The following is a 22,766-nucleotide window of genomic DNA, read 5'->3' as shown; positions in this document are numbered from 1 at the left end:
CACTGGGGCAGGATGAGATGGGGGTTGGGGCCTCTGGGCTGCAGCGCCCCATGGGTGGGGGACCCTCCCCAAGACCCCACAGCAGGGAGGGCATGCCCATGCCTGAGGCATCTCTCCCTTCCCAGGCAGACGAGGTGACACCCTTGGGGGTGGGAGGGGGTGACACCAGCACAGAGGGACCCCCCCGGCAGGGAGAGGCCACAGCTTGACGCTTGACTACTTTTATTTGGCCTCTGAAGCTTTAAATACAGGCCGGGGGGGGGCGCTGGCTGTGGGCAGGACAGAGGGGGGGCAAATTCAGCTGTCAGTCAGACAAAGGCAGGGGGTCGGGGGGCTGGGGCCACCCCCCACCCCAGCATCCCCAGGGTATGGAGCTGCGGCCTTCCCCTCAGCTGCCCCGGCCCCCAGGGGACAGGGTGAGATGGGATGGGACAAGGGCGAGACAGGACGTTAGTGTGGTGGCGGCGGTGGGGACGTGGGCCCCGAAGCATCCCTCAGCGGCTGTAGCCAAACTCGTCTGCGTCGTCCGCGCGGAAATCCCCGTAGCGCCAGAGGTTCAGCTGCAAGACAGGGTGCAGGATGGGGCCACATCCAGCATCAGCCTGGAGATGGGGGGGGCTGCATCCAGCATCATCCCCAGAGATGGGGGGGGCTGCATCCAGCATCACCCCAGAGACAGGGGGTACCACATCCAGCATCACCATGGAAATGGGGGGCTGCATCCAACATCACCCCAGAGACAGGGCGTACCACATCCAGCATCACCCCAGAAATGGGGGTGAGCACCGCATCCAGCATCACCCCAGAGATGGGGGGACTGCATCCAGCATTGTCCCTGAAGATGGGGGGTACCACATCCAGCACCCCCCAGCCAAGGGGTCTGCAGCAGACCCTCCAGAGGACAGAGGGGCCAGCTCCCACCTGCCCCCCCTCACTTACCCGGGCACTCTTGGCTGTCTCCTGGGCGTTCAGGTATTCGGTGATCTGTGGGGACAGAGGCCAGTGGGATGAACCTGTGCCCTCTCCTCTGCCTTCCTGGGGGGGTTTGGGGGTGGTGCACTGATGTGCACCCCTGGCAGGGTCTGCCTGGCCATGCTGGGGACAGACACTCCACTCTGTCCCTCTGTGGCACACATTACCCTGCACCCAAGGTTGGCGGAGAAGGATCCCCATGGAGGGCAGGGAGGTGAGACCCCCAGCCAGCACGGCTCCAAGAAGAAGGCCAGGCACTGGGGTGGATGTGACCAGTGCTTGGTGTCTCCCTTCCCCTCCCCGTCCCCAAGCCCCCAGACAGCCACCAACCACCACCAGGCCAGGACTGATATGGTATCAGGTATGCGAGGGATCAATTACCGCTCAGCTGCCCGTGCGGCAGAGCCCACCCTGCTGACAGCAGAGTAGAGACCCCTCATCACCCCAGCAGGATAGAGGGATGGATGGGTGGATGGATGGAGAAACGGATGGATGTGTGTGTGTGTGTGTGTGTATGGATGGGTGGATGGATGGATGGACAGACAGGTGGATGTATGGATGGATCAATGCATCCATTGATCCATCCATGCATCCAGATGGATGGATGGATGGATGGATGGACAGATGGACAGACAGATGGATGGACACACCCCCACCCCAGCACCTACCACTTTCTGGAACTGCTTCTCCTTGCGCACCTCCACCATGACCAGCCCCTCCTTGACCAGTCCCAGCCCCACATCGCTCTTGGAGTCAGCGAACTGGAGGGTGACGTGAGGACAGCCTGGTCCCAGGTGCTCCACGTTGAGCAGGCACTGGGTGTTCTGGATGTCCCGCACCACGCTGTCCACTGCGTCTGCCCGTGCGTCATCCTGCAGCACCGCATGGTGTCAGATCCCACAGTCCCATCAGAGACCCAGAGCCACCCCCTCCCTTCCCTGGGCACCCCCATACTTACGTCCTGGGGCACCTGGATGAAGGCGAACTTGTATTCAGTGGCTTGTGCCGGCAGGACGCGGGTGCTGAAGGCTGGAGGCAGAGTGGCCAGGCGCGTGGCAGGCAGTGTCTCCTTCTGTAGGGGCAGAGAGGGTGTCAGGGTTAGAAGGCCACCCAACGGTGCTGGGCACCCCAGCACCCAGCCACAGGGATGGATGGATGGACGGACGGACGAATGGATGGATGGATGGATTGATGGACAGACGGACAGATGGATGGATGGATGGATGGATGGATGGATGGACATATGACTCTTCACCCCAGGACCCCCTGTCCCAAAGGCAAGATCCTGCCCCTGCCTGATGCTCGGCAGCTGGGGGACACAGCCACTGCACCCCTGCACAGCTGGAGCTGGGGGGCTTCAGTTGGCACCCCAGGGTGCCCCCCACCCATGCCCCCTGCCCCAGCATGGTGAGCACTCACGTTGCCATAGTCAATGTAGAAGATATGGACTTTGGCGGCTGACTCCACCTTCTCCACCCGGGCCCGGTACCTGGAGGGTGGGATTGGGGGTGTGTGTCACCCCAAAAACACACCTCAGCATGGGGCAACGCTGCCCCACAGCCCCACGCCAGGGGGAGCAGGACCTTCTCCTCACCATTCTCCATCGACAAACTTGGCAATGCAGAAGTCTCCACGGCGCGGGGCATAGGAGCCCTCCACGGGCGGGTGGCTGCCCACCTCGGCACGCATGTTCTCCATCAGCTTCTCCAGCTGGGCACCTGCAGAGGAGCAGGATCCAGCACCCGCCTCCAGCCACCCTCATCATTTGCCCCTCATTTAGCCCAGGACATGACTCTTTGGGGGGGCTTCACCTGGCACCCTGATGCTTGGGTATGGCAGGGGGGTCCCCTGGGAGCTGTGTGCCCTCTGGGTGGGGACACACATAGGGACTGCGGGGACCCCAGCCCTGTCCCCGTACCTGTCTCCACGTCCTGCACGTAGAAGTGGAGATCGTCCGTGATCTCCGTCACGAAGACAGGCTTGTAGTTGGTTGCGCGCTCCTTCTCCTCCAGCACCGGCACCACCTCCTCCACTGGGGTCTCCTCGTAGTGGGACCATACCTGGGATTGGCAGGGGGACATGACACACACTGGCTGGGGGACCCCATGGCCATGCTCGATGCCACCAGCAAGGGGATAGTGGCTGTGCTAGCACCCAGCAGCTGGAGCATCCCTGGTCCCCAGCACCGTGGATCCCATCCGCCTTGGGGTGGGGACCTCCCTCTGGGTGGGGACATCTCTTGGCCTGGGGACATCCCTTGAGGTGGGGGCATGCGGACATCCCTTGTGGTGGGAACATTATTCGGGGACAGTCCTGCCCCATGCTCACCTTTTCCTTCTTCTGCCTGGCAGCCTCCTCGGCAGCCAACAGCGCCTTGTAGTAGGGGCTGCGCTCAGCAGTGAAGTGGACCTTGGAGAGGGCATGCTCCACCAGAGCCACTGACAGGTTGAGGCCCTCGATGTGCAGCCATCCGATGAAGTTCCCCGCCTTGTCCATGCTCTCCACCTCCACCTCCACCTGTGGGTGCCCGGTGGGGAGGGATGTTAGCCCTTTGCACACTCAGCGGTAGGCAGGATCCATCCACATACTCGTCCCCACCTCACACCTGCCCTGCCAGCCACTGCCTTCATCCCCACATGTTTGGCTTCATCTTGGCTGCTTAAAACTTCATCGAGCAATAAAATAAATGTCTGGATATGACGGAGTTTGACTGGCCAGGTGGACGCGCGTCAGGCATGTGTCCAGCTGAAGGCCATCCCAGCGCGGGGTCTGGCAGGCAGGGTCCCCTCTGCTATCCCCCCTGGCACCCAGCTCTGCTCCCTGGCACCCAGTTCTGATCTGTGGCACCCAGCTCTGCTCCCTGGCACCCAGCTCTGCTCCACAAACACCCAGCTCTGGTCCATGGCACTCAGCTCTGCTCCCAGCAATACCCAGGGAAGGGAATCAGCAAGAGATGAGGGAAGGAGGGTGCAAGGGATGAGGGCAGGAGCACGCTATCCTCTGCATCTCCAGCTCCCTGCCTGCACCCAGGAGCAGCTGGGGAGCACAGGTAGAGCCTGGAGCCATGCAGAGCCAGACAGGGGACTGAAACAGGGCTGCTGGGGCAGGCTGCGCCCCCAGCCCCTTGTCCCCCAACCATTGCTCGTGCAGGCAGACATGCCTGTGCTATGGCTCTGCCTGCATCCCGTCCTATGGTGTCTGCTTGCCAAGGAGACCTGGAGCTCACATGGCACCTAGAGTAAACCAGAGAGCAAACGAGTGTGCAAACCAGAGAGCTTACTGGGGTGTGCAAATGAGTGATAGCAAACCAGGGAAAGCAAACGAATTCGCAAGCCGAAGTGTGTAAACCAGAGGGAGCAAAGTGGAGTGTGCCAGCCTGTCAGAGCAAAGTGGAGTGTGCAAACCAGCCAGAGCAAACTGAAATGGCCACCTTGCACACCCCAGTGCAGGTTGCACACCCTCATGCACCCTGCACACCCCCATGTACCACTTACACTCTGAACATCCCTGTGCACCTTGCACATCCCTGTGTGCATCCTGTGTACCACCCTGCACACCCCCATGCACCCCACGTCTCCTGTACACCCCGCACACCCACGTCTGCATCGCCCCACACACTGCCACAGTGCCCACAACCTCCGGGGTCCCTCTTCTGCCTTCTCCTTACCTTGGGGACAGTGTCTGTCCCCAAAGTCAGTGACACTGCCCAGGACCTCTGCAGACTGTTCTGCTCTGAGCTGGGGACCGGCGAGGACCCCCAGAGACCCCCACATCTCCCTTTCCAGCAGTTCTGCAGGGGCTGAACCAGGGCCAGCTCCAGACCACCGTGGCAGCATGGCAGGCGTCCTCACCACCCCGTGACAAACCTACCAGGTCCCCTTTCCCAGTGGCACCCGTTACTGCCTCAGCAGCTCTGCCGGGACCGGTAATCTCCGTTAATCCTGTAATGGGAGTTAAAGCCTCAAAACAACGAAATTTGTAAAATAATGCTCCCTGCAAAACACATGGCATCAGCTGGCATCTCACATGGCACAGGGTGTGCAGGTATGGGGGAGCTGTGCAGGGACGGGGGGAGACGCGGACACTGCTGGGAGATGTGTCCCCCATTGCCATTCCTGGGCAGCGATCTCAACCATCTGGCACCAAACCCAGGTGCCAGCAGCCAGCACAGCCAAGTCTGGCTCTGGAGACATGTGTCAGCCCTCCTGGAGACAAGCTTGGTGTCCCCCAGAGCTCCTTCTGGTCCCCAACCTGGGGGCCTGTAGCCTCATGGTGCTTTGGGAGTGGGCAGGCAGGGGATGTCACGCAGGCAGGAGATGCCAGGCGGGCAAAAGACACCATGCAGGCAGGAGATGCCATGCAGGCAGGAGGTGGCATGCAGGCAGGAGATGCTGTGTAGGCAGGAGATGCCGCAGATGAAGCACACAGAACCAGCCGTTCCCAGCATCCTGGGCAGCATCTGAACCCTGCCCCGGGGTGGGGGTCTGCCTGCCTCCTGCCCCAGGCCAACCCCGTTGTGAAGAGCTGAGCCCTGGCATGAGGAACACCCCCCAAAACGGGTCATCCCACCATGAATCCATGGCGTTTCTGCGCACATAAAGCCCCTTTGAAAGCGTTCGTGGGGCGGCAGCGAGCCAAGGCTCCCCGCACGTGCCCGGCATGCTGATCGTCTCCACTGCCTGCCTGCCTGCTGCTGCTGCCGATGGAGAGAAGGGAGCCTGGTGCCCCCACAGCGTCCTCCCTCTGGGGGGGCTGGACCCCTCCTGGTGTGCCTCGCTGTGCTACAAGGGCTGTGCCTGTCCCCCCCGCCGGCCACGGCAGGTCCCGCCTGGGCTTTTCCAGCAGTCCAGAAATTCGTTTGCTTGGTACTACGAGTGGGTGATGAGCCTCCCCCCAGGCAGGCCACCCCGCCCCGGGCAGGGTAAGTGCCGTGCCCCCCGCCCGTGGTGGGCCCGGAGCCGTGGAGCCGGCTCCACCGCGCCCGGAGCAAGGCTCTGTCGCGGCCCCGGGCACAACGCTGCATTCCCATCTAGCGGCAACGCGACCGAACGGCAGCAGGACGCGGCGCTGCCAGTGCGGCACCCCACGCGTCGGCGCTGGCCAAACGCAGCCCCTGGGCAGCCCCTTCCCAAACGACCCCTGCGCTGGGCCAGCACGGCTGTAAGCATAGCTGCCAGCAGCGCACCCAGTGCTGGCAAAGCCGGGGCACCCATGGGTGCGTGCAGCATGTGCCTCAGCTCCCGCACACAGCTCAAACACGCGTGCACAAATGCACACGCTCAAGCACAAGCAACCACGTGCCACAGACACGTCTCCTGCCAGGATGCTGGGAACCTGGACCCCGCCACCTGCTGCCTGCACCCACCGGCCTGGCCAAGCAACATGGGGTGCCCCCACCTGCCGGCACCCCTGCCAGGAGCCAGGGGTGCTCCCTCCTGCCTGCACCCCTGCCTGCTCCAGCGAGCACTGACCCCAAGTACCACAGCATCGTGAGGTCTCCCGGCGCTGCACCGACCTCCGCTCCATCTGCTGGAGCATCGGCACTTCACTGCCTGCATCCCTCCACCATCGATCCCTTATCAGGGGCTGGTGGCTAATGGTATCTGCCTGGCTGGCAGCCGCTCACCCAGTGCTGCAGCGGGGCCGGCAGCCAGCTGGTGAGCGGCAACGGGTGCGTGGCTCGACACCACGGTGCTGCTGGGGATGGGCAGAGGGTCGTCGGTATCTTCCTGCAGCCCCTTCCAGTTGCTGGAGCTGAAGCCCAGTCAGGGTTTGGCTCATAGCCAGTGTGGCCACCGGGATGGCACACATCATGCTAGGTGCGTGACAGGCACCAGCCACACCGCCCCCCCACCAGGGATGTAGGGAGAGGTGAGGTCTGAGCTGAGCAGGAGATAGATGGGCCCTTTGCTGCTTTACAGGTGTCACGTTGTGATAATTTAATTACCCTGCCGTAGCCTTCTGTGTGGTTAATTGTGTTTGGCTCCACTGGTGCTGCCGGACATGGAGCTGTTTCCCCATCCTGAAGCTCATCAATCCTGTCATAACCTTTCCCTGCCACTTAAAAAAGCCTCGTAGCATCCCTCTTCCCTTCCACCGAATGGGCTGCCGGCACAGCGCCTGCCACAGCACATGCGTGGCACAGCCTGGGGCTGCTGGCATACCAAGAGGCAGGATGAGGCCGCCGGGTCACCTGCTGGCCCAAGGGATGCTCATGCCACCTCCAGCCAAGCTGGTCCCCAAGAAGCAGCACCCCATGCACGTGTGGTGTGACCTCCATAATGTTGCAGGGCGATGCTTCGGTGGCAATGTCATCCCCGTCCCCTGTGCCACCCCTCTAGAGCAGGGTCACTGTCATGGGGATGTTAATGGACTCACAAGAAGATCTCTGCTTCAGCAGGGACTGGATACAACTGCTGGTCTCTGCTGTGGGTGACACAAGGCCACCAGGTCCTGCAGTGCCCAGGGGACATCGCTGCCACACCTGGCAGTGGGAAACACTGAGGGGGCTGCAAAGTGGCTCCCCAGGGATGTGCCACCAACATGGGGACAGTGACCCCAGCTGGGCTCTGGCACCCTGCAAGGAACAAGGACAGGAGAGGATTGTGGAGTGCCCCAGGGTGCTGTCACATGGGGTGACCCCAAGAGGCCAAACCTGAACACCCACCAGCCCCACAGGGGTGCCTAGCCAGTTGGGTGGCACTCGGATGACATGCTCCACCTGTGGGTGGGCATGGCCCCACACAACCAGGGAGCAGGGGGTTGGGGGTTGGGGTAACAGGCCGACCAGTTGGGGGTCCCTGCCTCCCATCCCTGAGCCTCCTCTGCTCCCCGCCCCCGGGGCGTGCTGGGCCGGGACCAGGTCCCTGCCAGACTGTGCCAACAGCCTGGCCCTGCACAGCCCCTGGTTTGGGTGCACAGCCCCTGCTCCCAGGGTGAAGGGTGGGCTGCAGTCCCACTCCCTTGCGCGGCTGGTGCTGTTGGCATGTCCCAGTCTTGTGACCCTCCCCATCCCACCCCATTCCATCCTGACACAGGGCTGGGAGCCCCACAGACACGGAAATCCTGCATGGGGTCCCCAGAGATGCCCACCCTCGCATGGTGCAAGCACGGCTTTGATCAGACACCAGAGAATCCACATAAGATTGGGGTGGGTTTTACCTGTCCCTCTCCCCCCATCACCTCACCCCAGGTTGCCCACCTCCAGCACCTCCTCGCTGCCAGCCTGGGGGGCCGGGGCACCCCCTACCCAGGACCCTGAGGACACCCATCCAGCTGAGGAGCCCACCTGCTTTGGCACTGCCGGCAGTCCCACAGGGACCTGCTTGGTGGAGCAGCCCACGGGGGTGAGCCAAGCTGGGTGCCACACCTGGGGGGGCCCCTGGCCCCCCACCTGCACCCTCCATCGCTTATACTGCTCTGGAGCTGCCACTCAGGACGGATCGGTGCTGCCGGCAAAGCCCTTGGCCACTGGCTGCTCACCAGGGGTGTAAAACAACAAGGTGGGGGGAGGCTCGAGGGTGGGGGCCATGGCCCCCTGGCAGCTCTCTCCGATCCCACTCTGCACCCCCCCCATGCAGCCCAGTGGCAATGCGCAGCGGGGTCCCACCCTCACCTTGCAGCAGGGACCACGCCAGTGCCAGCACCCATGGGACCCCAGGGGTGCTGGTGTTTGCCTCCCACTGCTGTCCCAGGGGTTTGTTACCTGGCTGGCACTAATTATCCACCCGCACTGGGACACCCCGTGGGTGCCAGCAGACAGGGGCAAGGCAGAGGTGGGGGCAGCCCATACCCCAAAAAGCTGGTGGTACCCACGCACCCATCACCCCGGCACTGTGCCCACTCCCCAGCCAACAGCGGCGCCAGACCCATGCCCCCCCCTCCCCCCCCCCGCCAACCGCTGCAGAGCCGGGTTTGGGGTCTCCATCAGTGTCCTGGCTTGTGTCGGGTCTCAGACTTGTGTCCAGCACGTGCCAGGGGGGCTGCACCCGGGGGTCTGCGGACCCTTACTCAGCTGGGCAGCCTCGCATGGGGGGGCTGTGGGTGGGGTGGGGGCCGCCAGCCGCGGAAGGAACCGCATCCCCCCCCCATCACCTTAAAGTCGCCGAGCTGCTCCGCTAGCACCGCGCCGCCTCCGTCCATCCGTCCGTCCAGCCGCCCGCCCGCCCGTCCATCCGTCCGTTCCGTCCTTCCTCACCCCGCGGCCGCGGCGCTCCCCTCCTCCGGGGTCAGGGGGCTCAGGGCCGCCAAGGCTGAGACCCCCCCCCGGGGGGGGGGCTGCGGGCAGGGGGGGCAGGAGGAGCAGGAGGGAGGAGGAAGAGGAGGAGGAAGCCCATCACCGCATCTTCCTTCCCGAGCAGCCAGACCGAGAATAGCTCCCGGCCGCCGCACCGGCTGAACCGGGGCCCCTCCGGAGTGGGGCGGGGGGGGGGCGGAGGGGAAGGGGGGGGGGGCGAGGGGGGGGGGTGTCGGAGAGGCCGGCGGTGCTCAGCATCCCCCGCTGCTGCTGCCGGGCTCCCAACACGATGCGTCAGCAATCCATCCGCGCTCCCACTGAAGGACAAAAGGATGAGAGAGCCGCCTGCGCGGCTGCCGCCCGCACCGCCCGCACCGCCCGCACCGCCGGGGCTCCGCGGGGCCCGCACGCCCGCTAGGACCGGAGGATGCCCGCCGGCCCCGGGGCCGCCACCGCCACCGCACTGCGCGGCCGCTGAAGGCGACACCCGGCCCACGCCGGGACGCGGGACACAGACGAAGGGGGGGGGGTGACGGGACCCCCCCCAAGCGGACCCGCTGCCCGCCGCCGCCGGGGGCTCTCCCCCCGCCGGCAGCCCCCCCCGACGCGGCCTCTCCTCTCCGCTACCTGGTGTTTCTTCTCCCCTCTCCCGCGAGGGCTTTTCGCTATTTATTTATTTATTTTTATAGATTTCTAATATTTTTTAATTTTTTTACATTTTTTTTAATTTTTACCTCGATTTTTTTTTTATTTTTAGCTTTGATTTTTATTTTATCGAATTTTCATTTTTTTCATTTTTTTTTTTCTCCCCTCCCCCCCAATTTTTTAAAACATCATTACCGATCCCCCCTGCCTGCCAGCTGCTCCCCGCGGCCGGGGGCCGCCATGCCGCGGCGGCCGGGGCGGCCGGGGCGGCCCCACGGGCGGAGGTGCGAGGCGCGGGCAGCGGCGGGGCTCGCCGCGGCGGGGGGGTGCCGGGCCCCTGCTTAGCCGGGCTGCCCCCCCCTGCACCGCAGCCTCTAGGAGCCATTTTGTCTTTTTCCGCCCCCCCCCCCCCCCCCCCCCGAGCCGCCCCCCCCCTCCCGCCCCGGCCCCACTCCCCCACCTTTGCTCGGCGCCGAGCCCCCCCGGAGCAGCCCCCCAGCCCCTTCCCCAGGTAGGTACGGCTGGAGAGTGAGGCTCGGCCGGGAGGGAGGGCGCCTCTTTCCTCCCCATCCCCCCCAGCACCTATTGTTGCTTTTTTTTGGGGGGGGCTAAATTTTCATTTTTTCCTTCCCCCTCCCCGGCCCCCCACCCCCCCAGCACCGCGACCCCCACCCCCCCCCCTCCGGCCAGCCAGGCCCAGCTTGTCGGAGCCAGGAGAGGGGGGGGGGGGCCCTGAGCCAGTTCTCCTTTTCACGCCGACATCCCCAGACGATGGTGAATGATGAACGTGCCACATCATGAAGCTCTTGTGGCAGGTAACTGTGTACCACCACCGCCGCCGCCGCGCCTGGAGAGCTGCCCTGGTCTCCTACCTGACGGTACACGCGTGGATTCTATACGTTGCCGCCGCCTCCCCCGGACCCCAGAGCTGCCCCTCCGTTTGCTCCTGCAGTAACCAATTCAGCAAGGTGGTCTGCACCCGTCGTGGCCTCGCTGAGGTTCCCCCTGGGATCCCCTCCAACACCCGGTATCTCAACCTCATGGAGAACAACATCCAGATGATCCAGGCGGATACTTTCCGCCACTTGCATCACCTGGAGGTCCTGCAGTTGGGCAGGAACGCCATCCGGCAGATCGAGGTGGGGGCTTTCAACGGGCTGGCCAGCCTCAACACCCTGGAGCTCTTTGACAACTGGTTGACCGTCATCCCCAGTGGGGCCTTCGAGTACCTCTCCAAGCTGCGGGAGCTGTGGTTGAGGAACAACCCCATTGAGAGCATCCCCTCGTACGCCTTCAACCGGGTGCCCTCCCTCATGCGCCTGGATCTGGGCGAGCTGAAGAAGCTGGAGTACATCTCTGAGGGGGCTTTTGAGGGGTTGTACAACCTCAAGTACCTGAACCTGGGGATGTGCAACATTAAGGACATGCCCAACCTGACGCCCTTGGTGGGGCTGGAGGAGCTGGAGATGTCGGGCAATAACTTCCCCGAGATCAAACCGGGCTCCTTCCATGGGCTCAAGTCCCTCAAAAAGCTCTGGATTATGAACTCACAGATCAACTTGATTGAACGGAATGCCTTCGATGACCTGACAGCACTGGTGGAGCTCAACCTGGCCCACAACAACCTCTCCTCCCTGCCCCATGACCTCTTCGCCCCGCTGCGGTACCTGGTGGAGCTCCACCTGCACCACAACCCTTGGGACTGCGACTGCGACATCCTCTGGCTGTCGTGGTGGTTGCGGGAGTACATCCCCACCAACTCTACCTGCTGCGGGCGCTGCCATGCCCCCCTGCACATGCGGGGCAGGTTCCTGGTGGAGGTAGACCAGACCTCCTTCCAGTGCTCAGCACCCTTCATCATGGATGCCCCCATGGACCTCAACATCTCCGAGGGACGGGTGGCCGAGCTCAAGTGTCGAACTCCTTCCATGTCCTCTGTTAGGTGGTTGCTGCCTAACGGGACAGTCTTGAGCCACGCGTCCAGCCACCCACGCATCTCCGTCCTCAACGACGGCACCTTGAACTTCTCCCACGTCTTGTTGACGGACACCGGGGTTTACACCTGCATGGTGACCAACGTGGCGGGGAACTCCAATGCCTCGGCCTACCTCAACGTGAGCACGGCCGAGCTCAACACCTCCAACTACAGCTTCTTCACCACCGTGACGGTGGAGACCACCGAGATCTCCCCGGAGGACATCTCCCCCAAGTTCACCAAGCCCGTGCCCACCACGTCGACGGGCTACCAGCCGGCGTACACCACCACCACCACTGTCCTGGTCCAGACCACGCGGACGCCCAAGCAGGTGGCGGTACCCACCGCTGACTCCGGCGACAAGATGCAGACCAGCTTGGACGAGGTGATGAAGACCACCAAGATCATCATCGGTTGCTTCGTGGCGGTGACACTCCTTGCTGCGGCCATGCTCATCGTCTTCTACAAACTCCGCAAGCGGCACCAGCAACGCAGCACCGTGACGGCTGCACGGACGGTCGAGATCATCCAGGTGGACGAGGACATCCCGCCGGCGGCGACGGCGACCACGGCGGCTCCCACTGGCGTATCAGGTGAGGGGGCAGTCGTCCTGCCCGCCATTCATGACCACATTAACTACAACACCTACAAACCGGCACACGGGGCCCACTGGACAGAGAACAGCTTGGGGAACTCTCTGCACCCCCCTGGGACCACCCTCTCTGAACCCTATATAATTCAGACCCACACCAAGGAGAAAGTACAGGAAACCCAGATATGACTTTTTTTTGGGGCTTTTTTCTTCCCACCCCCCACCCTCCCTGAAATTACAAATGCAATAGAATGCACAAAAACAGAACAAAAAAAACCAAACTACAAAAAAAAGGAAAAAAAAATAGACAGCAACTTTTGTACAGAGCGGGGGAGAGACTTTTTTTTCTTGTACATGCTTATATATTAAATCTATGGGCTGATAAGCAGATTATATTAAAATTTAAAAAACAAACAAACAAACCATAAAGAAACTATTTTCTAACTCGCAAGTTCTATTTAAAAAGAGGGAGAGAAAAACAATTCAAATTTGTAGAAACCGGAGCAGCGGCAGCAGCGGCAACGGCAGGGCCCCGTGCACGGTACAGCGCGGTGCAGCGTGGCGCGGGGGAGATGCCGTAGCAGGGAGCGCAGAGAGAAGCCCGGCGGGGTGGGATGGGGGGGGACTAGGGGGGGGCAGGGGGCAGGATGCGGCCGGACCCCCGTTCCACGGCACTGCCCTGGCTGCGTGCCACCTTCACTGGCCATGTTGGCTTCAAACCAGAGCAGGGAGTGGGACGGCGGTCTGAGCCGCCGTGCTGTGCCAAAATCTACCAAATGCAATAAAGAAATTAATTTTGGGGGTTATTTTTTGGGGGTGGGGTGGGGTGGCGGGGTGGTGCAGCCTGTGGACCGGGGATGGACATCTGCAATGTATTAAAGCAAAAAATTAGCAAAAAACCCAAGACAAGGGGAAAAAAAACCCCCAACAAACCCCAGGCGGGTGGGTGCTGGGCGTGCGGGGGGAGGCCGGTGGTGGGGAGGGGGGCCAAGGAGCGGGTGCCCCACACCCTGCTCCGCGCCCCCTTTCCCACTGCACCACATCCTGCAGGCCCCGGCATGCGCCGCCGCACCGGTGTGTGCCGCCGGCACAGGGCTAAGGCTCCTGGGGGGCTGGGGGGGGCCCCTGCTGGGAGACCTGACGTATGATTGTAGACCACCTTCAGCAACACGCTGCGAATTTTAGTCCCTTTCTTTTTGGGGTGGGTGGGGTGGGTATCCCCCCCTGCCCTTCTCCAGGTGGGGGCAAGGATGGGGATCCCCCCCCAAGCCTACCCCGAGGGCTGCTCGTGGAATGGGGGGGGCTGGGAAAAATTAAGGGCTCGGGGTGGGGGGGGAATGCTCAGCCCGGCAACAGCAGGGGGCCGGGGGAGGCCACCAGCATCTGAGGTGGCTGCCGGGGGGGGGCGGGTCCCGGCGGGGACGGCAAGTGCCTCGTGGGGGGTCCTGAGGGGCTAGGGGGTCCTGGGGGGGAGCACGGGCAGGGTCGGGCAGCGAGGGGGCCCTCCCCGGCTGCTCGAGCACTGGAACTACTTTAATTTCTTATTTTAGCTTTAAAAAAAATTACCTGAGGGTGTCACATTTGAAATAAAAGTTGGGAGGGGGAGGGGGGGTGTGGGGCGGGGGGGCTAAAGGCGGGAAGGAGACGCAGAAGTTATATCTATATCTATATCTCTCTATATAAACACCAGAACGATCTGACTGTACTCTGAGAAACAAACAAACAAACAAAAAAAACCAAGTGTATTTTTGTATTTTAATAAATATTGTTCAAAATTTGTAATGCCGTGTCCCTGAGGGGTTAAGCCAGCGGGTTGCGGGGGGGCTGCTGCGTGTCCCCCCCAGCAGCCTGCGGCCTGAAAGGGTTTCTGTTGCTGCTTTTTTGTCTTCCCAGCAGTAAAAAGCTTCCAAAAAATCGCAGAGGGGGAGGCGGGGAGGAAAATGGAGGGAGCTGGCGATGGGGGCAACACGTGGGGGGCTGCCCCAAATTGAGGGTGGTGGGGGGAATGTGCTGGGGAGAGGGGGGGACATTGCCAGCTTGGTGCCCCCCAGCTCGAGCATCCAGCTGGGTACCCAAGCGTGGGACCCCTGGCGTCACCCGCTTTCAGGCACCGCCACGGTGGGCACCCGGTTAAAGACACCGGGGCACCCCCCCACTGCGCAACCCCCCAGCCAGGGCACATGGGATGCCCCCCCTGTCTGGGGGGCTGGGGGGGGGCGGGGCCGTTACCCCTCGGATTTATGGGTTCCCTGGCTGGAAAAATCTTAATTCGCCATTAAAGGAGGGAGCGGGCGCAGACGAGAGGGAGGATAAAGCCGGGAATGAATCACCCAGCAGCGGGTCCCGGCTGCCCACGCTCCAAGATGGTCGGGCAGGGGAAGGGGGATGGAGGCCATCCCCAGCACCACAGCAGGGACAGTGGGACCCCTGGCTCTGTAAGGACACTGGGACGCCAGGACCCCCAGATGCCGCCAGCAGGGACACGGGGTGCCCTGGGTGATGGTGGTGGGGATTCCAGGACCCCCGGCTGCGTGGGGAAATGGGGACCCCTGGGTGCTGGTGGCAGGGACATGGGGTGCCCTGGGTGCTGCTGGTGGCAGGGACATGGGGACAGCTGGGGGCAGCAGGGTCCCCAAGGTGCCGCCCCCATCCTAGCCTTTGCGGCAGTGCTGGGATGACTATGCCTGCTGGCAGCCCCAGGGCCACCCTTGTGCCATGCCCATGTCCCTGGGCTGCCTCTGGCACTGGGGCTGGAAAAGAAGCTCCCCAGGGACCCCATCACCCGGCTCGGGGATGCTGAGGGGAGGAGATCCCCCAGCACCCAGCTTCACCGGCTCCCGTGCTGGGACCGAGCCCTCACGCAGTGCCTTGCCACCACAGAGCCATCACGGTTATTGCGTCGGGAGTTAAACGTTGGGATTTTAGTTTTGGGTTTCTTTTGTTGTTGTTGTTTTTAGGCTTTTTTGCCTTATTTTGGTGAAATCCGGGAAGGTTTCTATCAAAACCGTATGTCTGGTTTTCTCTTTATTCCCAGCTTTTATCACTCCGGCTGATCTGCTAATGCAAACATTGCTCCCCTTCTTCCTCAGATCACGCTGAGCTCCCTCAGCCAGCCCCGGCTTTGCTGGGGGGCCTTCCTCCCTGCCGGCACCTCTGCACTCCTCCTCCCCGTGCCAGCCTCCGCTGGGGCCCAGCCGGGCAAGCGTCCCATTAAAACCTTTAATTCAGCAGCAAAGCAGGAGGGGATGGAGTTGAAGTTGACATATTGATTTTATTTAAGCACTTAGCTTTAATTTTAGCCTTAAATTAGAGCACCCGAGTAAATCAGCTTTCCGCCAGTGTAAAAAAGGGCTGGAGGGGAGTGTGGGGGGGCGCGAGGGGTGATTTGCGGTGGGCACGGAGGGGCTGCGGGTGGCCAGGGCATGCGCCAGCTCGGCGGGGCCAGCAGAGGTGGGATGGGGGCTGTGGGGCCAGCGGAGCCAGGGGCTGCAGGGGGATGGGGCCGCAGTGGGATGGGGCTGTGGTGTCATCAGTGCAAGGGGCTGTGGTGGGATGCAATGGAGGGGGTTGCAGCATGATCGGGGAGGTTGCAGTGTGATCAGGGGGCTGCAGTGTGACCAGTGCAAGAGGTTGTGGTGTGATGCAACGGAAGGGTTGCAGCGTGAGCCGAGGGGCTGCAGTGTGAGCAGTGGGGTGACTCTGGTGTGATTCAGTGGAGGGGCTGCAGTGTGATCAGGGGGGCTGCAGAGTGATCAGGGGGGTTACAGAGCGATCAGAGGGGTTGCAGCGTGACTGGGGGGGCTGCAGTGTGAGCAGTGCAAGAGGTTGTGCTGTGATGCAATGGAGTGGCTGCAATAGGATCAGGGTCTGTAGTGTGATCAGCGGGGTTGCAGTGTGATCAGGGGCTGGAGCATGATCAGGGGTTGCAGTGTGATTGGCGGGCTGGAGAGTGATCAGGGGCTGCAGTGCTACCGGGGAGGGGGTTGCAGTGTGATCAGTGCAAGGGGTTGCAATGCAATGAGCTGGAGGGTTGCAGCATAAGCAGCATAAGGGGCTGCAGCGTGAGCAGGGGTGTTGCAGCATGATCGGGGGCTGCAGCGTGATCAGTGCAATGGGCTGCAGCGTGATGTGATGGAGGGTTGCAGCATGACTGGGGGGGCTACAGTGTGAGGAGAGGGGCTGCAGAACGATTGGCGCGGTTGCAGTGTGATCAGTGCAAGGGGTTGCAATGTAACTGGCTGGAGGGTTGCAGTGCGAGCAGCCCAGGGGTCTGCAGTGTGAGCAGGGTGGCTGCAGTGCGAGGGGCTGCAATGCAAGCAGGGGGCTGTGGTGTTATCAGGGGGTTGCGGTGTGATCGGTTAAAGGGGTTGCAGTGTGCACGGGGGGCTACAGCATGCTTGGGGGAAGCTGGGGCAGTGCTGGAAGTGCCACAGCACCAGAGCCAGCCGGTCCCTGCTCCCAGGGCTGGGAAACTTTTCTCCCTGCATCTCCCACTGTCTCCGCAGGCTGGGGGGCTGGCAGTGCTGACAGGGGGCCAGGGCTGCGGGCAGGGGGCTGGCAGCAAGGGGGCCAGGGCTGCAGGGACAGAGTGGCACTGGAGGAATGCTGGCAGTGCCGAGCGAGGGACAGACGGATGTCCAGGCATACGGACGAGGGCGGGTGGGTACTTGCAGGCAGCCCCGTGCAAGCGCCTTCGTCACCAGCTTCACAGAGCCATGCAAAAACCGGAGCGACAGGAATATAAAAGCCTTTCATTGGCAGCTCCGGCGGCGATGCCAGGCACGGGCCCCCCCCCTCACACACACGCCATCCTCCCGCCGCCCACCCCCTGCGCTTTTTTTTGGGGGGGACAGGAGATTTCAGCTGCCGGAGATGCTTTGCCACTCGCTGCCGACAAGCAGCCTGGCTGGCAAGGGCACGCTGGCCCCCGGCACAGGCAGCAGCCGGCAGAGCAACGAGGCGGGGGGGGGGTGGGGGGAGGGGGGATCTGGTAGGGCTGGGGATGCCCCATGCCGAACCCCACCAGTGCATGGGTACCCCCTGCAAACCACCCTATGGCTGCCCCACGGCCACCCTATGGCAAGGTCTCCATCCTGGAGGGCTTAACGAGGAAAACAGCCTGGAGGGGAGCGGGGGCTGAGCAGCAGCTGCAGCATCCCGTGATTAAAACCTATAGGCTTGTTAAGGATAATTTCTATGGCAACCTCACTGGCTGGGACCGGCCTCTACACTGGCACGTGCTAGCGGGTGCCAGTGACTCTGCCAGCACCCTGAGAACGGGATGGGTTGCCCCACAGCACATCCCCGGCACCGCTGTGGCGGGAGGTTCCTGACAGCTCCCTACTCCCCCCGCCGTGGTGGGCGCAGGTTGGGGCACTCAGCTGGCGTTGGGGGACGATGGGCAGGTGCCGGGGCCTTTTCTTTCACCGCCTGCACAGGCAGTGGCAGGTTTCAGCAAAAGCAGCTTGGTAATTAGCCGCCGTGCTTGGGAAAAGGCAAATATTTACTAAATAAGAATATGCACTTTCAGGAAAAAAGCAAATGTCACAGCAGCCACCAAGAAACCCCCGCAGTAACGGGACTGGGGGGGATGCTCCCTGCGCCTGCCCTGGCAGCTGCGGCTGGGAAGCGGTGGGATGCAGAGGTGCCCACCAGCATGGAGCTGGGGCACCCAGCCCCTTGTCATGGCATGGGGCACCGCAGTGGCACTCCCAGGGGGGTGCCCCTACCCCAGTGTCACCGGGCAGCCATCCAGGGCCATACCCGCCATGGCAGGCAGCCGTTACGGCAGCGTGGGCTCCCAGCCGCTCGGCACACAACCCGACATGGGGCTCCCGTTAATTATTCTTATTGCTGCGGATATTTTTGGCTCTGGTGCTGCAGATGCGTTTTTTTTTTTTTTTTTTTTTTTTTCAGCTCGGCGGGTTTGCGGCGGCAGTGTGCCGTTACATGCCCTGAGACCAGCGCTGCTGGTTGGGCCCGGCGGGGTTTGGATGCTCTCAGAGGAAGGACGCAGGAACGGGACAATGTGTTCACATGCAGGAGATTTAACGACCAGTAATTTCAGGCTGGATTCATCAGAGCATGACAAAAAAGCCCGTTGGATTTGGGGCCTGAGAAATTCCACCGATGGGGCAATTTTCTGGTAATCCCAGAGGATTGAGCAACTCCTGCCAGGACTGGTGCAGCAGCCACCACAGCAGAAGACTGCTGGGGTGCTGGGAGGCACATGGCACAGGGGGTAACCCCCCATTGCCCACCTGAGCTGGGGGACACACCTTAACACTGCGATCGCAGTGGGGGTCCCCATGGGGATGGCTGTGGCACGTGTGGCTACTGGTGCCGGCATGGCGCCGGCATGCATCCAGATTATCCGAGTGCAGAGCCGTGAGCTGTTGATCCTCCTGGAGCACCACCAGCGGCACTGCGGCTGCTGCCAGCTTCAGCCTCCTCCTGCCCAAAATGAGCCAGGGTGGGTTAGTCACCGGCCCGCTGGCTTCACCTGGCCGGTGAGTCAGCAGCCACTGGAGCCACCGGGTTAAAAATATACCCTCAGCCTCCTGGCAGGCGAAAGGATGGGGAGGAATTTGGCTGCCCCCTGCCCTGGCATGGGTCTCCCCACCCCTGGGCAGCACACATGTCCATGCGCCACCGTGGGAGACTGATGAACCACTGCCGGGACCCCCACCCCAGCTACATGTGGTGGCTGGCTCCTGCCCTGCTGGGTGGGGATCTGGCACCGGCCACCCCTACAGCCCCCCCAGCCTTCTGCTGTCAGTGCTGGGGGGAGCAGCGCTAGCAGTGTGCCTGGCGGTGCCACCCAAGTCCCTGGGGATGTGGCCAGGAGAGGAGTACCCCCTCCCACACCAGGGCTTGGGGACCTCTGCCCTGCGCCGTGTCGCTATCCCAGTCCCCATCCTCACCCAGGGACATCGCTGCAGCAACTCCCTGCATGGCAAAGCCCCTGCGAGATCCCAGCTCTGGCTGGTGATGGGGACCCGGCACAGGGTCCCCACAGCTGACATGGAGACCCCCACATGTGGCACGGGGAGCTCAGCCAGGAGGAAGAGGAGGATGAACAAGGGCAGCGGAAGAAAGAGGGTGGGTGAGCTGGCTGAGGGCTGCACTGGCAGCACCGCAGCCCCAGGTGGGTAGACGATGGACGGACGTCCTTGTCAAGATTAAAAATACCCAGAAGCAAGAAGCTGCAAGACGTCTGAGCAGCAGCCACCAGCCCTCCCACACGCCGCTGCTCCCCTCCAGCTGCATGCCGCGCGCCGGGTATGCATGGCACTGTCCCCGCTCCGGGTTCCACTGCAGTGAGTGGGGAAACTGAGGCACAGCTGCTGTGCTGTATCCCAGCTCCCACAGCGGCAGCACCGCGGGGCTGTGCTGGCACTGGCCGAGCTGCCACTGCCTTCCAGGCCGCTTTCCCGGTTGTTTTTTTTTCCCCAAGCCTGAACTGCAGACTGCGGCAAGTGCTTTTTTTAAGGGGGAGAGGATTTTATTTGCCATTCCCCCGCCCCAAGTAATTAGGATTGCAGCACGGGCGGCTGCCGGGCCCATTTGCATAAACAGTTTAGCAACTGCCGAGGCTGCTTTGCATAACGAGCCGCTGTGCCGCACCCCATCCCCACCTAATTGGCCTTATGGGTTGGAAGCTCCTAAATTGGGTTAATGCCAAAGCAGGTCAGGAGGATGGCACAGTGTGCTGTGGGACCCCCCCCCTATCCCATGTGGGGTCCCCCACGGCTGGAAAAACCTATCGGACAGAGGACGTGCCAGTGTGGTGTGACTGCAGCTCTCCAAAGCTCCACCTCGACATCCCGGGGCAGCATCCCAGCTTCCGCATGGCCTCCCTGCTGTGGCCACGTGTTGGCTGCTGCGGCCGGCTCCTGGAGGTGGAGCGCATCAGTGCCGGGTGAGCAGCCTCCGCGTCGCGCCGGTAAAGCCTGGCGGGACCCTGCGGATGGCTGGCACCGTATAGACACAAAATAGTCTGCACCTTGGGGAAAGCCGGCAGCCTGGCCGATGTAATTAAATCAGGCACCTTGTCAAAATAAGGCTGCTCATTTGCACAACATGAGCACAAGGGGGGAAGGGGTGGGATGGGGCTCCAGTACCTTCGCAGCATTGCCTTGGCGCAGGCGACTGCAGCTGCAGAGTGCGCCCGTCCAACACTGGGCACCCCACCGCATCCCAGTCCCATCCCATGCCACGCTTTGCACACCCTTGGTCCCCATCCCCAGGAGCTAGCAGAGCCGGCACGGCTGCGGGACGGCCACCCCTTGGGCCACAGCAACATGCTGGTGCTTGGCTGGGTTGTGCCAGGATGTGACACTTAAAGGCAAGGGCTGTTGCAGAGGCTCCAGTGTCACTGAGGGTGATGGGTTCTGCCACCCAGAATGACTCCTTCCTATCATGGCAGGAGAGGTGCCTTTGAAGGGGGAGCACCATGCCTTGGCTGGAGGCAGTTTTTGCCCACAATTCAATAACTGGTCCCTCCTGTGGGATGACAACCCCGGCAAGCACAGCGGCAGGTGGGGGATGCTTGGAGGGATGCTCTCCTGCTCTTTGGTCTGTGGTCTCCAGCCCCGTTTTTTTCTCGAAGGCTCCGGCAAGGAGTGAGGGCTGAGACCTACTGGCATGGGCTCATTTTGTTTTTAACGAGCCCTGCCAGCATCCAGGCCAGAGCTGCTTCTCCCGGAGGACTCTGGCTCCCTGCATCCCAGGGAGGGGGTTGGCAGTGCTGAAGGCAAGCAGGGACCGTCACCGGGCTCGTGGCACACAGCAGCGAGGGGCTGGCAGGCAGGCAGGCAGGCAGGGAAGCTCTCTGCCTGCTCTGCAGAGCAGTGCCTGCCCCTTCCCAGCTCGGCACAGAGCTGTGGCCTCCAGGGCTCCCGCAAACTGCTGACACAGCAGCTGGAGCCTCTAATTAAAGCCATAATGATAAAGGAAAATGGGGGCTCCACGGCAATCAATACAGGAAGAAACCCCCCCCTCTCCTGCAGGGCTTGGGTTGCTTGGACCCCTGTCCTGGGGGGATTTACAAAGCTGATATCGAGATGCTCACAGCAGGATTAGCAATTCCCCATGGGGTGAAGCTGGGTTCAGCCCCACACATGGCAGGGGGACAGGGAGGGGACAACAAGCACCATAGCAAGGATTTCGTGACAGATGCCTGGGTGCTGCCCATTGCTTTTCTCTCCACCAGTGAGGGGTGTGTGTGCAGTGTGACCTGTGATCCCCAGGCTCCTGCTGCAGCCCCACAATTTGGGGGAAAAGTGGGGACTCCCTGCTCTGGGCAGGGATGCAGAGGTGGGTGCCAGCACCTGAGGGGACCCTCATCCCAGGATGTTTGGGTGGCTGCCACATCACTGCGGGACGGGTGTCCTGCTCCGGGGAGGGGAGGGTACTGGGTACTGGTGCTGGGGAAGGACCAGCTGACACATGGCCACCCAGCCCAGGCCACCAGCAGTTGTTAAGCCCCATCATTGCCTGCAAATAACGAAACGGCTTGCCTGCAGGGTGTCAGCGGCTGTGCGCCCAACATGCCCCCGGGTGCTGTAAAGGAATAAATCCGCTATTCCATGTAATGGATTGTATATAATGACTTGGAGAGGTCACCGAAGGGAGCAGTATTGTTAACAGCACGGAATAATTCCCCTCCTCTTCTCAGCCAGGTCCTCAGAGCTGGCCCTGGGAAATCTTGGACAAGCCACACATGTTGCTGGAGCAGCACTGGTTCATCCGGCAGCACCATCCTGGGCGGCTTTGCCGGCTGAGCCGAGCTTTGTACCTTGGGGTTTTCATGGGCATCAGTACTTGGGGCATCCCCAGTGTGCCTGCAAAGCGTTGGCACTGTGGATGGCACAGCACAGCTCTGCCAACACGGTGCAGCTCTGTGCCGGCACAGCTTTCCAGCTCACTCCTGCTTGGGTCAGCATGGATGGAGGCAGCTGGTTCCATGCCACTGTGCTGTCCCGGCTAGGGGGGTGCATAGAAATGTGCCAGCAGTGACCGAGTGCTGTGCCAGCACTGGCCCTGGGTGGGTGACACATTGCCAGTGCACCCATTGCATGTTTGGGTACAGGGTGTGAAGATGCATATGCTGGCACAGAGCTGGGCGCCATCGTCTGCCACCCCAAGGAGCAAACCTCCTCCTTGGAGCTCATCCCCTGCCAGGTCTGGGATGTCACCTCCTGTCCCTGTCCCCAGCTTCTTGCATTAAAACCCTGCGTTTGAAGTGCATGAATGAAAGAGGTGAGGGAAAAAAAGGGAATAAAAAATAAAAGGCTCCTTTCTGCTCAGTTCCTGGAGGACTCGAGCATTTAGCCGAGGAGTTT

The 22,766-nt window shown here is 62.0% G+C and overlaps 2 protein-coding genes across 2 annotated transcripts in view; one reads left to right on the top strand and one right to left on the bottom strand.

The window, feature by feature from the left end:
• Nucleotides 1-205: 205 nt before the first annotated feature.
• The window catches only part of SND1 (staphylococcal nuclease and tudor domain containing 1), a 128,908-nt gene continuing 106,347 nt past the window's right edge, over nt 206-22,766 (bottom strand). The window contains exons 17-24 of the mRNA XM_055807921.1: nt 3,301-3,489; nt 2,891-3,032; nt 2,567-2,690; nt 2,392-2,461; nt 1,931-2,044; nt 1,641-1,844; nt 940-984; nt 206-560 (exon numbers count right to left, since the gene is read on the bottom strand). Of these exons, the coding sequence (XP_055663896.1) occupies nt 495-560; nt 940-984; nt 1,641-1,844; nt 1,931-2,044; nt 2,392-2,461; nt 2,567-2,690; nt 2,891-3,032; nt 3,301-3,489 (954 nt within the window). The 3' untranslated portion in view covers nt 206-494. The remainder of the gene's footprint in view (nt 561-939; nt 985-1,640; nt 1,845-1,930; nt 2,045-2,391; nt 2,462-2,566; nt 2,691-2,890; nt 3,033-3,300; nt 3,490-22,766) is intronic.
• On the top strand, nt 10,383-13,345 carry LRRC4 (leucine rich repeat containing 4). The gene has a single exon (XM_027795355.2). The coding sequence runs from the start codon at nt 10,651-10,653 to the stop codon at nt 12,607-12,609; it is 1,959 nt and encodes a 652-aa protein (XP_027651156.2). The 5' UTR covers nt 10,383-10,650; the 3' UTR covers nt 12,610-13,345.

The sequence above is a fragment of the Falco peregrinus genome, chromosome 6, assembly GCF_023634155.1.
Source record: "Falco peregrinus isolate bFalPer1 chromosome 6, bFalPer1.pri, whole genome shotgun sequence".
In the NCBI taxonomy this organism is placed as follows: domain Eukaryota; kingdom Metazoa; phylum Chordata; class Aves; order Falconiformes; family Falconidae; genus Falco; species Falco peregrinus.
This window is presented reverse-complemented; position numbering and strand designations above follow the sequence as displayed.

Coding starts and splice junctions, on each gene's coding strand:
- LRRC4 (XM_027795355.2), top strand. CDS start 10,651: ATGAAGCTCTTGTGGCAGGTAACTGTGTACCACCACCGCCGCCGCCGC.